General features: G+C 32.1%; 5 protein-coding genes across 10 annotated transcripts; 2 read left to right on the top strand and 3 right to left on the bottom strand.

Annotated features, from left to right (window-relative positions):
• Positions 1-29: 29 nt before the first annotated feature.
• Positions 30-1,122, bottom strand: LOC134829657 (zinc finger protein 26-like). The gene is made up of 2 exons (XM_063842859.1): positions 986-1,122; positions 30-931 (listed from the first exon to the last, which is right to left on the bottom strand). The coding sequence occupies exons 1-2, from the start codon at positions 1,120-1,122 to the stop codon at positions 43-45; spliced, it is 1,026 nt and encodes a 341-aa protein (XP_063698929.1). The 3' UTR covers positions 30-42.
• A 108-nt stretch (positions 1,123-1,230) lies between these two features.
• On the bottom strand, positions 1,231-1,729 carry LOC134828831 (DNL-type zinc finger protein-like). The gene is made up of 2 exons (XM_063841816.1): positions 1,483-1,729; positions 1,231-1,412 (listed from the first exon to the last, which is right to left on the bottom strand). The coding sequence occupies exons 1-2, from the start codon at positions 1,727-1,729 to the stop codon at positions 1,231-1,233; spliced, it is 429 nt and encodes a 142-aa protein (XP_063697886.1).
• On the top strand, positions 1,505-4,054 carry LOC134829656 (pyridoxine/pyridoxamine 5'-phosphate oxidase 2-like). Of its 2 annotated transcripts, XM_063842858.1 has the most exons (6): positions 1,505-1,625; positions 2,004-2,149; positions 2,211-2,310; positions 2,364-2,644; positions 2,706-3,049; positions 3,103-3,956. In XM_063842858.1, the coding sequence occupies exons 2-5, from the start codon at positions 2,007-2,009 to the stop codon at positions 2,830-2,832; spliced, it is 651 nt and encodes a 216-aa protein (XP_063698928.1). In that variant the 5' UTR covers positions 1,505-1,625; positions 2,004-2,006; the 3' UTR covers positions 2,833-3,049; positions 3,103-3,956. The 2 variants fall into 2 exon arrangements, with proteins under 2 accessions (XP_063698928.1, XP_063698927.1); XM_063842857.1 differs by lacking the exons at positions 1,505-1,625; positions 2,004-2,149; positions 2,211-2,310; positions 2,364-2,644 and having other exon boundaries at positions 2,873-3,049; positions 3,103-4,054.
• Positions 4,055-4,138: 84 nt separating this feature from the next.
• LOC134829655 (sodium/hydrogen exchanger 8) lies at positions 4,139-9,143 on the bottom strand. 5 transcript variants are annotated; one of them, XM_063842855.1, is made up of 3 exons: positions 7,974-9,143; positions 5,565-6,545; positions 4,139-4,247 (listed from the first exon to the last, which is right to left on the bottom strand). In XM_063842855.1, exons 1-2 carry the CDS (start codon positions 9,007-9,009, stop codon positions 5,602-5,604), a joined length of 1,980 nt encoding a protein of 659 aa, XP_063698925.1. In that variant the 5' UTR covers positions 9,010-9,143; the 3' UTR covers positions 4,139-4,247; positions 5,565-5,601. The 5 variants fall into 5 exon arrangements, 4 of the variants coding, with proteins under 4 accessions (XP_063698925.1, XP_063698923.1, XP_063698924.1 ...); XM_063842853.1 differs by having other exon boundaries at positions 4,195-4,285; XR_010161933.1 differs by having other exon boundaries at positions 4,217-4,270; positions 5,530-6,545.
• Positions 9,144-10,182: 1,039 nt separating this feature from the next.
• LOC134829787 (zinc finger protein 436-like) lies at positions 10,183-12,842 on the top strand. Its single transcript, XM_063843043.1, has 3 exons — positions 10,183-10,328; positions 10,387-11,697; positions 12,564-12,842. Exons 1-3 carry the CDS (start codon positions 10,206-10,208, stop codon positions 12,828-12,830), a joined length of 1,701 nt encoding a protein of 566 aa, XP_063699113.1. The 5' UTR covers positions 10,183-10,205; the 3' UTR covers positions 12,831-12,842.
• Positions 12,843-12,960: the final 118 nt, after the last annotated feature.

The raw sequence follows: 12,960 nt of genomic DNA, 5'->3' as shown, positions 1-12,960 counted from the left end.
TAATAAAAATGCACTGATAAGGAGACATAAACCTTCTTTTTATTACTCAAAAGTCGCCAGTTTTTTACTTTTCTTGTATTCCTCGTACGCGGCGGCGTGAAAGCGTCGCATGTGGCTCGCCACAGTGCCCGGATCGCGATATTTGAGTTCGCAAAATTTGCAGGGGTAGTTTTGGGCGCCCTCATGATGCCCCAGATGGATTTTCAGGTAACTGTTGCTCGTGAATGTCTTGCCGCACAAGTGACATTCGAAGGGTTTTCGGCCCTCGTGGATCGACGTGACGTGATGCTTCAAGTTTCGCGGCTGTTTGAAGGCTTGACCGCAAATTTGGCAGATGCAGGGCTTTTGTGGCTTCCAGAGCGACGGAAAATGTCGGCGAACGTGACGGAAAATTGTGTGTTTGGTGGGGAATTTTTTGCTGCAGTGATCACATTCGAACATCCGATCCGGCGGAGGCTTCGGAGGACCTTGTTGATGCGCTCGACTGTGCTTGAGGTGATACCGATACTTGGATTTGTACGAAAAACTGATGCCACAAAGGTGACAAACGAAATTTTCCTTCTTTTTCGGCGGTTTGCATTGAGTTACGTGATCGTGGAATGGCTCTTCATCGTTGAAAGAAGACTTGCAGAGGCTGCAAAAATATTTCTTGACGCAATCGTGCCTTTGAAGGGACAATCGGTAAGAAAATCGTAGTTTACAAGTGTCACAATTGTACTTTGTCCGCTTTTTCTTGTCACTTTCGACTTTATAACGAGATTTTTTTGTTTTCACAGACTTTTCTGCCTCAGAATCTTCATCAAGTCGGACATCAGGCTCGAATTTTTCTTCAAAAATTTCTTCTTTAACCTCCAAATCGTGAGATTCAATCACGGAATCACTTCCAAAGACGTTCAGGATGTATTTTTGGTTGCATTTAATACAATCGAAACTAAAAATTGAACAAAAATCAGCTAAAAACATCAAAACAACCGAAATTTCTTACCAATTATTCTGTAAATTCACCGTGTAAACGATATTTTCGTGAATATCTTGAATGGATTCCAGTAAAAAATCGAAATTTCTGCCGTTCAAATCGTTTTTTGGTAAGTTAACAACGATATTTAACGTGTAAAAGGCCATTTTCTCGTATTATTTTTGTTTTTTTAAAGAGCCGCGAACCGTGACAGCTGATTCAGTATTTGGTATTTGAGTAATTTTGATACAAAATGTCACTTTCGTCATTGCCGTTTATTTTTCATCATCATTTTTCTTGTTTCTTATTTCTACAAACTGCCCCCGAATGACTTTTTCTCCCTTTTCTGCCAGAATTTCCTCGATGTTGCGTTTCCCGTTGAGGTCTGAGAACCATCCGAGGTTGTCGGCGATTATGTGGTAATTTTGACATCCTTCACATTGTATCAGAACGACTCCTAAAATAAATTTTTAAGATAAATTTATTAAAAATTTGTGTTTTTAGAGGTTTAAAAGACAAAAATTTACCATTTTCATAAGCAACCTTTGAGATAATTTTCGTATTTCGTGTCCCGCATCGCTTGCAAGTGGCTGAAAGTTGGAGTTTTTTCACGGAATCCTCGCTGGATGGCTCATTTTTGACTGGCGGAGCATTGTTTGAGCAATTTCTGGTGAGATTAAATGAATTTACGGGACGCGATGACCTCAGGACGGGAGTTGATATCAGTCTGGGGCTTGTCCGACGAAGAATAAGAGGAATCACACGCGAAAACATTGTGAATTTCTATTAATTTACGGAGGAATATTTTTTTGTTGACAAATTTTTGATGATTTGAGACACAGAAACGCATGATAGAGTAAAGGTCTTGACAATTTTTAACACTTTCTTGACCGAAAGGGACCAAAAATCAAAGTTTAAGGTCAATAATCTCCTGAAACTGACGTCATGAACGATAATTTACTTATCTTGCGAGCAAAAATAAACAAGATAAAAATAAATTTGATGATTTTAGTGAAGTTTTAACCATTAAACGGGACTTTTCTTGCAGAAAATGACGACAAATCCGATTTCAAGTGTGGCTAAAATTGAAAATGCGCCTGAAAATCCGATGAAATTTTTCAAGGAGTACTTGGAAGAAGCTGAAATGTACCAAAATGACACTTTTTTGTTGTTCAATCTTGCAACTGGAAACTCGTAAGATCAATTTTAGTCATTTTTTAAGCAATTTTATTTATTTTAACGATTTTTTTTGTAGGAAAGGCGAAGTTTTGAATCGAACAGTTGTCCTTCGAGGTCACGATGATGACGGAATAATTTTTGTAACGGAACGAAATAGTCGAAAATATCTTGATATTGTAAGATTTTCTCAATTTTTCAAAGATTTTCATTTAAAAAAATATTTTTTTAGCAAGAAAATCCTCAAGTTTCCGCAACTTTTCTCTGGTGCTATCGAAAAACCGCCGATTCTGAATTAATTAAGCATCAAGTTCGCATTTTAGGGACCGCAAAAGAGCTCAGTGCTGAAAAAATTAAAGAATTTTACGATAATGAGCCTCTTGCATACAAAATTCGTTCAGCAATTTGTCGCTGTGGAGAGCCCGTGAACTGGGATGAGCTGAAAAAGAGTCACGATGACTTGATGCAACGAGTTTTAGAGGGTAGCGAAACGTTACCGCAGAACGAATCATAGTGAGAAATATTTTTTTATAATTTTTTTGGTCATAAATCTGTTAATTTTAACAATTTTTAGCACTGTAATTCATGTTAAAGCCACAAATGTTGACTTTTATCACTCCCAAGGACCGAATCAGATGGCAGATCGTGTCGTTTATCGTCTTGAAGGCAACAAATGGAGACAAGAACACGTTTTTGCTTAAGTTTTTAAGTCAAAAGTAGTCAGTATTGAGTAGATTTGTTGAAAAAATCCGTTAACGACCCCTGAAAACTAGAAGCACGTTTAGTTTTTGTTTGTATTTACTCCAAATTCGCAGTAAAAATGGAAAATTATTTAAAAATTTTGGCTTTTACGACACTTTTCCTTCAAAAAAGTGTCTTTGCTGATACGGTTCCAGTATTTATTTTTGGAAAAACATTGTAAGAAATTCAAAAACTTAAAAAAATCAATTTTTATGATGAATTTTTTTCAGACCGAAGGTTCCAGCTCTTGTTGATATCGATTCAAGTCGATTTTTGTCACTTATTCGTCCGGAAATTAATAAAAACTTGATAGTAGTGATAGTTTCTCCAACATTGAAGATTGAAGACATCACGAAATGCCGAGGAGAGGATTGCCTTTATAAATTTTCTGAAAATTTTTCGTATTTACCGCGTGTAAAAACCCCAAATAAGGCATTTGTGGAAGCAGTTAACACCACTTTTGATGATATTTTTGAGAAAATCAACCAAGGAGAAAGATTTTTAGTCGTAAATTCGATAGAAAATCCACAAAAACTGCTTCCGTCGTTATATAAAACTATTTCAAAAGCTCATCCGGATGTCATTTTAATCTTCACTGGCCAAAAATCAAGTCATCACATCGAAAAACGCTCAATTGATCATGCTCCACTCGAAAGTCGTTACGTTCGAATCGCTGCCCAGGGAATTTCCGAACGTTCTGGACAAGGATCCGAAAGTGTCACCGATATCCAAAGCATTGCAACGAAAATTAATGGATCTTCTCTCTTTGCGACGCTGTTTCCGTTGAATTTTACGCTGAAATTCATCTTGCAAGGCAACGTTTGGTCCCTAAAATCCGCTTCCAAAGGAGATTTTTCATACAAAATTCCCAAATACGTGACAGCAATCGACTCTTACTCCTACAGATGTGAGGAAAATTTAACATTTCATCACGGATTTGACGTCATTAAGATCATGAATAGCCAAATTTTGGTGAGTTTCATTGAGGATCATCCGAAATTCGATTTGAAAAAAGTTTTTTACTGCGATTCTTATACGTCGCCGGGAATATTAGCGGGACTAACGGTGGCAGCAATACTTCTTGGAGTGTTATTCCTGAGTTTGATGTGCATCGCGGACATTCGCACGATGGATCGGTTCGATAATCAACGCAAGGGACTCATAATTGCCTTTGATGAATGAAAAAAATATTTTTTTTTGTGTTAAATTTATTTATTTAGGAACAAAAAAATATTCAAATATTGCACACAAAATATCTTAAAAGTAGCCCTGTGTTGTCGATCACACGAAAAAAATACTTTTTATATTTAATTAATTAATTAATAAAAATTTTTCCATTTTTTTGGTGGTGCGTGTATAAAATATATTTACACTTCTAAAAAATTTCCCTAAATCTTACTGAATACACACAAACTATTTTTAGGCGAATTTATGGATTTTAAGTCAAATTTTTTTTTTTTTAAGAAACAACAAACTTTATACTGAATTTTTTTTAAAGAAATATCAAATTTTGCACTGCAATTTGATATTTTTTTAAGACATAAAACTTTTAAGACAATTTTTAATTATTTTTGTAAATTATTAAGGCCGGTCCAATTTTTTAATTTTTTTTTTTCAAAAATATTTTTTTAAAATCGGGGGCCAAAAAAAATTAAAATATTTTTTCATATAAGGCCGCTCCAAATTTTTTTTGAACTTTTTGTCCCATGCCCTATTTCAAAAGTCAAAAAACAATGGGGCAAAATAAAAAAAAAGTTAAAAATGTTATCAAAAATGACAATTTTTTGGTCTATTTTCATAATTTTTCAAGGAATTTTAAAATTTTTTTTAATTTTTAATTTTTTTTAAACTTTTGTATTGAAAATGATCTTTTTACAAGAATTTTTTTCTATAAAAATTTTTTCAAAAAAAGAAAAATTGTTTAAAAATTTTTTGACAGGTATTTTGATGAAATTTTTTTGTTTAAATTTTTAACTTAAATATTCTGAGATCAATTTTAAATTATCAAATCTCAATATTTTTAACATAAAAACAACTTAAAAATTCATTAATGACCAACAATTGTTTGTATTTTGTACGAAAAAGTATTTCAAAACTTTTTTTTATTTAGGCCCCCCCCCTAAAAAAGTCTTTTAGGACAAAAAGTTCGAAATAAATTTGGAGCGGCCTAACAATTTTAAAAAAATATAAAGGTATTTAAATAAATAAATGTTAATTTAAAATGAATGCAGAACATTTTAAGTAAAAAATCATAAAAAATCAAAAATTTTTGATTTTTTGCAAAAAATAAATTAAAAATACTAATTTATTTGCAAAAGTTGTAATAGTAAAATCAAAAATTATTTTTAAAAAACATTATTTGTAAAAAACAAACTGATAAAATAAACTGATTTTCTTTCTTCGAACTACTCTAAAAATACCAACAGGTACGTGCAGTCCAAACCCACTGCTTATGGGCCCAACACGCTTTTACTGCGCAAAAAATTTAAATTATTTTCAAAAATTGATTTTCCGAACTCTCAAGATATACTTGAAGAGTTCATTTTTCTTTATAAAGTTATAATTTTTTTTTCAAACCAAAAAATAAATACCTAAGTACTAAAGTTAATTGCTTCATAGCTTATAAAAAACTTTAAGAGCAATTTTCGATAACTCACAAAAAACATTTGACTTAAAATCCTCAATTTCATACCCTAAAATAGCGCGCGTGATCCCTTAAACATATTTGACTAGGCCTTAGTAACTAAATTGGCACGACTCGAGGTCGAAGCGACGGAAATCTGCTCCTCTTCACTTTCGTCGCCCTCGTCCTCGCTGTTATCGTTCGGCGACACCCGAATTGCCTGATACCACTTATCCGTCAAATCCGCCATTTGACTTTTGCAATCGTGCAATTCCTTGTGCGTGAATCGTCGCGTAAAGAAGGGCGTAAAATATTTGCGATCCAGTCTCGCAAATCCCCCAAGTTGCGATTTCGTGAAATTAACTTCTTCTTCCTCCGTCAACTCGGACAAATGCTCCGAATCGATCGCTTGTCCCCATTCCCTCGTTTTACTCAAAGTCACTTGTTTTTCGCGACGACGTCTGCCCGAACGACTCCTTTTGTTGCTCTTCTGTTGCTGTTTCTTCTTCTTGCCGGGCTGCAGGAACTTCAGCAAGGGCATTGTCGCACCGCCAAACAGCAAAGTTGTCACCAGGACGATAATCAGCGTTGACGTGATGACGACACGACGCGTTTCGATGCTCGAAAATTGCAAATGGAGCGACAAGGCGTACGAAATGGCGCCGCGAAGACCGCAAAACCACATGATGAAAGCCATGCGTTTCGTGATTTTGTGTTCGCGGAACTTGTTGACGAGCCAGGCAAGTGGGAAAATGTTGCAAGCACGTCCAATGAGACATAAGACGATGGACCAGATGACGAAAGCCATTTCCACTTGATGCTTGAAGGAGAAAATGGCGAGTCCGAGGTATGAAAAGACGCATGTTTCGGCGATGAAAGCGAGAGTTCGCATAGTTTGCTGCATCGTGATTTGTGTCACGGTCGAAAGGTTGAAATGGGTGTAGTGTGACATGACGATGCCCGTGAAGAGGATTGCCATGATGCCGGAGAGATGAATGCCTTCGGCGAGGACGTAAGGTGCGTAGGTGAATACTAACATCATTCCAAATTCTGAAAAGAAAATTTTGAAAATTAGTAAATTTATTTATTTTGATATTTCAAAATCATTAATTTTTTTTTGCATCTGAATTTGTATTAAATTGGTAAAATGAATAATTAATTAAAATAAACTTTAAAATTAATTTAGATTAATTAATATTAATTAATTTTAATATTGAATAATATTTTTAATATTTAATTTAATTCAATAATTTATTTTTTTATTTTGCTTATTTTTTAAATTATTATTTTAATTTAATTCATTTAGGCCGCTCCAAATGAAACTTAATAGTTTTGTCCAAAATTTTTGAAATAAAAATGGGGGGGGCAAAAAAAATAAAAAAATTTGAAATACTTTTTTTCATACAAAATGTCAAATTTTTAAAAAATTTTTGATCGCTTATCAATATTTTAGTTGATTTTATGTTATCTACATTTAGATTTGATAATTTAAAATTTATCTTAAAAATTTAAAAATTTAAAAATTTCGTAAAAAATAACATAAAAATTTTGAAAAATTTTTTTTTGAAAAAACTTTTTTTTGAAGAATTTTTTTAAAACACGATTTTTAATTTAATTTACAAAATACGATTTTTAAAAAAAATTTAAAAATTTTGAAAATTTTTTGGAAAATTCCTTGGATAAATATGAAAAAAGACCAAAAAAACGGTCAATTTTGAAGAAATTTTTAACTTTTTTTTTTTATTTTTCCCCATTGGATTTTCGAAAATTTGAAATGGGGCATAGGACAAAAAAAAAAAAAAATTTGGAGCGGCCTAAAAACTTTAAAATTAATTTAAATAATTATTTTTTAATTTTGTGCGATTCAATTTTAAATTTTCATTTTTTGCCATAAATCTATAATTATTAATTTTTGGACAATTTTTTAAATTTTTTTATTTATTTATTTTAACTTAAATTTTTATATTATTTTTTTTTAAAAGTATTTTTTTTACTCATTATTTTAAAATTTATTTATTTTATATTTATTATTTTTAAAAATATTTTTTTTTTTGTATATTAAAAAAAATTTTTTTTTTATATCAAAATTTTAAGTTTAAATTTAAATTTAAAAAAAGAAAATTTTTATTTGCCTTATTTTTTTAGATTATTAAATTTTTTTATTATTATTTAAAAAATTTTTTTTTTCAAGAATAAATTTTATTAATAAATAACTTTAATCAATACCTATTTATTGGTTTTGAAATAATTTTATTTTTTAGTTGAATTTATTTATTTTTTTTAAACGAATTTTCAAAGAAAAAGAAATTATTTTTTTATTATTTTTTTGCATCAAAAATTTTTAAAAAACATATTTTGATGTAGGTACCGTAATTACTTTTTTCCAAATTAATCGAAAAAAAAATTATGAAACTGCATAGAAATATTTTTCCATGAAAGTTTTAAATGAAAATAAATAAATTAAAATTTTTCACTCACCCAGCGAAGGATGTTTCCTAAAATCAATATGCTTCAATATGAGGGCACTCATGATGGCAAACACCACTCCGATGCCTGCGGACGCAAAAAACATCATGCAAAAGCGACTTAAGGCATTAATAATCCCCTGTCCGGTACTCGTTGCCACTGCTGTCGCATTATGAGACAATCCAGGCGGCATCACTGTCGTCGTCAGCACAATACTGATGGCATCATTCAAGATACTTTCGCCAAAAACCAACATATTAAGTACCGGATCGACATCCAGCGCATGAAAAACGGCAATTGCCGCAACCGGATCTACCGCCGATATGAGACTTCCAAAGGCAAATGACTCCACAAAGTCCAATCTGTAGGCAACTTCGGCAATTCCGAGCAAATAGACGCCACTTCCGATGACGAGAGCCGAAATTGTCGTTCCAACAATGGCAAAAACGCAAATCGAGCCAATATTTTGGAAGAAATTTCCCTTGTGCAAGTTGTAACCGGACTCGAAGATGATGGGCGGCAACAGCACGAGGAAAAATCCCGTTGGCGAAAAGACTTCTTCACGTTCCCACGCTGTGTTGTTGACATTTTTCAGTATCAAACCGATCAAAGCGCCCAAAAATACCACAACAATACTTTCTGGCAAATATTGGTAACGATTTGGTAGCTGCAGCATAATATGAATCAGCAAAATTCCCATCAGAATGACCATCAGCACGAAAAATATCGACATTGAGCTGTTGTGTTCCTGTTCCACTTGTCCTTTGCTCGGCAATTTTTCGCCAGAATTATTTTCCGATTCACCACTTTTCGAATCCGCTGCATTTGTGGCCGTTGCATCTTTGGAAATTGTCTCGTTGAGCCCTTTTGCGACAATTGGGGTCTCATGGGCGCCATCTGCAACAGCAGAAATGACGAAAAATCCCGAAACCAGCAGGAATCCCACGAGACACGCAACGAAAAATGTCCTTGAATACTTTTGACGAATTTTCATTTTTGATGAGGTAATCATTTTCCACGTCAGTGTTTGGTCTCCGAGTGTTTTCATGACATCGCACGCGTAACAAGCTGCTGCGTTGGCTTGAATTTGCAATTCAATTGTCACAATTATCAATTTTCATCGCAATTTGCGATGTGAAAAAAGGAAAATTGAACTTTTCTCGTTTTTCGTGCGATGGAATTTTAAAAGTAAACAATGATTTGACACTTGCAAAAGCTGTCACCAAAAGGCATTCAATAACAATTTCGAAATTGGCTACTTTTTGGAGTCTGTCTGTTAGAAAAAAAATTAAAAATTGAAAAAAAGAAGTTTTAAAAATATAAATATATTTTTAAAATAATTTTTTAATATTTTTGAAATATTTATTTTAATTTAATTAATTTATTAAATAAATAATTAATTTAGGCCGCTTCAAATTTATTTCTGTGTTTTTGTCCTCTGCCCCATTTCAAATGCCGAAAATCCAATGGGGCAAAATAAAAAAAAAAGTTAAAAATTTTATCAAAATTGACCATATTTTGGTCTTTTTACTTATTTTTTCAAGAAATTTTCAAAAATTTTTTAAAATATTTTCAATTTTCAAGAATTTTTGTATTGCAAAACGAAATTTAACATGAAAAATTCATTCTAAAAAATATTTGCAAAAAAATATTTTTCAAATTTTTTGACGGTTTTTTTTATGAAATTTTTTTGTTTAAATTTTTACCTTGAAATACTCTGAGATTAATTTTAAAGTACCAAATTTTAACGTAAATACGATAAAAACAATAAGTTAGTTCTTTAATGACCAAAAATTATTTAAATTTTTTCATTTTGTATGAAAAAGTATTTCAAAAATTTTTTTTCTATTTTTTTATTAAATAAAATTAAATTAAAATTTTTATTAAATAAATTTTAAAAAAATAAAAAATCATGAAGAATTACTGTTTTAAAAGAAATCATGCCAAAAACAAAGTAAATTTGCTTTGAAAAAACGTTGAAACTTCGATGAAAATTTTTTTTAAGTGACCAAAATTATTTTTTTTTTAAATTTTTATTTTGAGAGATTTTCTTCAATTTTTCTCCACTTTTGAGTTTAAATTTGAAATTAAAATAGGTAAAGCCAAATCAATTAAATGTAAAAAACGTAAAAAAATTACAAAAAAAAAAATTAATAAAAATGCGCTCTAGTGAAAAATTGCCTCCTACAAAAATTTTAAGTTTGTTTTGGTTTAAGAATCAGTCCAAAAACAAAATTTAAAACGATGGACGAGGACCTGTACTTGAAGCTGTGCCGCTTGTGTCTTAGCAAACCTGAGGGCGAACTTAATTTTTTCATCGACACAGAAACAAAAAGAGCTTTCAAAGAAGCCTTGTCAGATATTCAGGTAAAAAAATTCAAATTTCAGCAAACTTCCTTAAAATTTTATGATTTTTTATTTTTAGTTGGAGGAAAATTCTGAACTTTCATCAATTATATGTGAATCCTGCATGAGTTTAATACAAAAAATCATCGAATTTAAACAAAGTATAAGAAAAAATCAGGATTTTCTGTTGAATTTACTTCGAAAAAATGAAGAAAACTCAAAATTAGTACAGTTCGCTGAAGTAAATTTGCCTGTTGAGACTGATTTTAGTTTAAAAGCAGAAGAAATCAACAAAGAAAGTTCAAATGAAGACGATTCCGACTATCACGAAGACACAAATCCCGATTTAGATGACGATTCTGACACAAATTCCCTTTCAGAAAGCGAATATGCTCGTCCCGATCCCGAATCTGAGCCAAAATCGGACAAACTTCCGTTGCCGCCACTCGAATTCGAAAAAGGAACTGACGCCGTTTGGTGTCCCTTTTGCTTTCAAAAGTTCAAAAAGAAATATTTCCTCTCAAAACACGGAAATCTTCGTCATCCGCAGTACAATTGGGCATTTCGCAAGCCAAAATCCACGCGAACTCGTTGGACCTGCAAATTCTGTGATAAATCCTTCACGCGACGCTTTCGCCTGAAGCAACATGCTCAAATTCTGCATTTTGGACGTCAACCTTACACGTGCGACCTTTGCGGACACACTTCGCACCTCAAAAGCAGCATTCGGGGTCACATCGAAGGCAAACATTTGCGAAAAAATCGCGGAAAAGGCTTAAAAGAACCGCGAGACGCCGTAATTTGTCGCTTGTGCAATCACGTGAGCAGCAACAAGGAAGTCTACAATCAGCACATGCAGCGGCACGAAGCATCAGAGGACCGGCCATTCGCTTGCAAAAGATGTTCCTTGTATTTCCGGACTCAAAAGAGCTTCGACAAGCACAACCGACACTCGCATCTCGTCGAAAACCTGCCATTTCCGTGTAATTTGTGCATTTCTGCGAGATTTGTCACCGAAGAAATTTTAAATATCCATCGGAAGTTGCATGAAGTCGACGAAACAAAAAGAGCGAAAAAGCCTTTCGGATGTGCGGCGTGCGAGTTGCGTTTCTGCAAGAAATCCATGTTGGAAAATCACGTGAGGCACCACGAAAAGAACGAATTGGACTCGTGTCAAGTGTGTGGCATGACGTTACATCGGAGCTCGATGGCGGATCACATGGACAAGCACAAGACGAAACCGGAGGAGTTTAAGAACGTTTGTCATCTCTGTGGACGCCGATTTCGCGTTGAATACAGTTTGATGAAGCACCTGAAGACGCACGACGCTCCGCAATTCTACGAATGTGACAAATGTGGCAAAACTATCAAGAAAAAGTGCAATTTTGTGGTGAGTTTTGAGATTTTTTTTAAATGGATTTGAAAGACACACGAGATTTTAAGAGTGAAATTTTCATCTTTCATAAGAAAATGAATTGAAGTAATTTTTTTCATCAAAATTAACTTTTTAATGATTTTTTTAAACAAATTTTTTATCAAAAAAATTGGAATTTTCACCAAAAAAATTTTTTTTATACAAAAAAGTTTTTGCTATCAAAAATATTTTTTAAAAGTTTTTTTTACAAAAATTAAAAAAAATATTTTTAAAAAATTTGTAGGGAAAAATTATTAAAATTTGTTTACAATTTTACAATAAAATTAATTTTTTCTATTTTTTTTTTCATCAAAAAAATATTTTTTTAATTGATTTTCAATTTTTTTTCAAGAAAAATGTTGAAAATTTATATAAAATTTCTCACATTTTTTCATTTCATTTTTTTAGGATTTTTTTTTATGATTTAAAAAATTTTTTAGATTAAAAATTTGAGAAAATTCTCATTCTTTTCACTCAAAATTAATTTTTTTATGATTTAAATTTTTTTTTAGTTTAAAAATTTGAGAAAATTCTCATTTTTTTCACTCAAAATTAATTTTTTTATGATTTAAAAATTTTTTTGACAAAAAAAAAATGGAAATTTGTATTAAATTTTACATTATTGTTAATTAATTTTTTTTTTTAATCAATTTTTTAGAAAAAAAAATTATGAAAAATTATTAAAATTTCCATTTTTGTCACTTAGAACTCATATTTTTCTCAAAATTCCATGAATTTTCATTAAAAATTTTGAAAATTTCTCTAAATCTCAAAACTCGTGTCTTTTTCAAATCCATTTTTCAATAAATTTCAATATTTCTAACGTTATTTTCCTTTCGTAGAATCACGTAAAGAAGTGCGACGGTCCTCAAACGGTGTTTTCGTGCAAATTTTGCGCCCAAACGTTCCTTTCCAAGTCGGTCAAGTACAAACACGAGGACCGCGAACACAAAGGATTCAGCTGTAAGCGATGCAACATGCGTTTCGACCGTTATCAGGATCTCAAAGTCCATCGACGCACGTTGGAGCATCGTCAAAAAGGAAAGTGGGGCAAATTAACAGCTGCTGGCATCGCCAAATCCGACAAAAATCCCTTAATTTCTCAATAAAATTCCATTTTAACGTGATTTTACGACATTTTTTTCGTATTTCCAGCTAATTTCCGTTCCATTGTGTGACCCATCCATGTGATAAACACAAAAACAATCACACGGTTACGCGTGCAGGGAGAGAAAAATC

Source organism: Culicoides brevitarsis, chromosome 2 (genome assembly GCF_036172545.1).
Source record: "Culicoides brevitarsis isolate CSIRO-B50_1 chromosome 2, AGI_CSIRO_Cbre_v1, whole genome shotgun sequence".
Classification (NCBI taxonomy): Eukaryota; Metazoa; Arthropoda; class Insecta; order Diptera; family Ceratopogonidae; genus Culicoides; species Culicoides brevitarsis.
Note: the sequence above shows the minus strand (reverse complement) of the source record. Positions and strands in the feature narration are given on the sequence as shown.

What these genes read in the sequence shown, in the direction of transcription:
- LOC134828831 (XM_063841816.1), bottom strand. Translation starts at nt 1,729, where the DNA reads ATGTTTTCGCGTGTGATTCCTCTTATTCTTCGTCGGACAAGCCCCAGA. An exon ending in AAAGGTTGCTTATGAAAATG is followed by an intron (nt 1,413 to 1,482) that starts GTAAATTTTTGT and finishes AATTTATTTTAG; the next exon opens with GAGTCGTTCTGATACAATGT.
- LOC134829655 (XM_063842855.1), bottom strand. Translation starts at nt 9,009, where the DNA reads ATGAAAACACTCGGAGACCAAACACTGACGTGGAAAATGATTACCTCA. An exon ending in TAGGAAACATCCTTCGCTGG is followed by an intron (nt 6,546 to 7,973) that starts GTGAGTGAAAAA and finishes TTTTCTTTTCAG; the next exon opens with AATTTGGAATGATGTTAGTA.
- LOC134829787 (XM_063843043.1), top strand. Translation starts at nt 10,206, where the DNA reads ATGGACGAGGACCTGTACTTGAAGCTGTGCCGCTTGTGTCTTAGCAAA. An exon ending in AAGCCTTGTCAGATATTCAG is followed by an intron (nt 10,329 to 10,386) that starts GTAAAAAAATTC and finishes TTTTATTTTTAG; the next exon opens with TTGGAGGAAAATTCTGAACT. An exon ending in AGAAAAAGTGCAATTTTGTG is followed by an intron (nt 11,698 to 12,563) that starts GTGAGTTTTGAG and finishes TTCCTTTCGTAG; the next exon opens with AATCACGTAAAGAAGTGCGA.
- LOC134829657 (XM_063842859.1), bottom strand. Translation starts at nt 1,122, where the DNA reads ATGGCCTTTTACACGTTAAATATCGTTGTTAACTTACCAAAAAACGAT. An exon ending in GTGAATTTACAGAATAATTG is followed by an intron (nt 932 to 985) that starts GTAAGAAATTTC and finishes TTCAATTTTTAG; the next exon opens with TTTCGATTGTATTAAATGCA.
- LOC134829656 (XM_063842857.1), top strand. Translation starts at nt 2,952, where the DNA reads ATGGAAAATTATTTAAAAATTTTGGCTTTTACGACACTTTTCCTTCAA. An exon ending in TTTATTTTTGGAAAAACATT is followed by an intron (nt 3,050 to 3,102) that starts GTAAGAAATTCA and finishes AATTTTTTTCAG; the next exon opens with ACCGAAGGTTCCAGCTCTTG.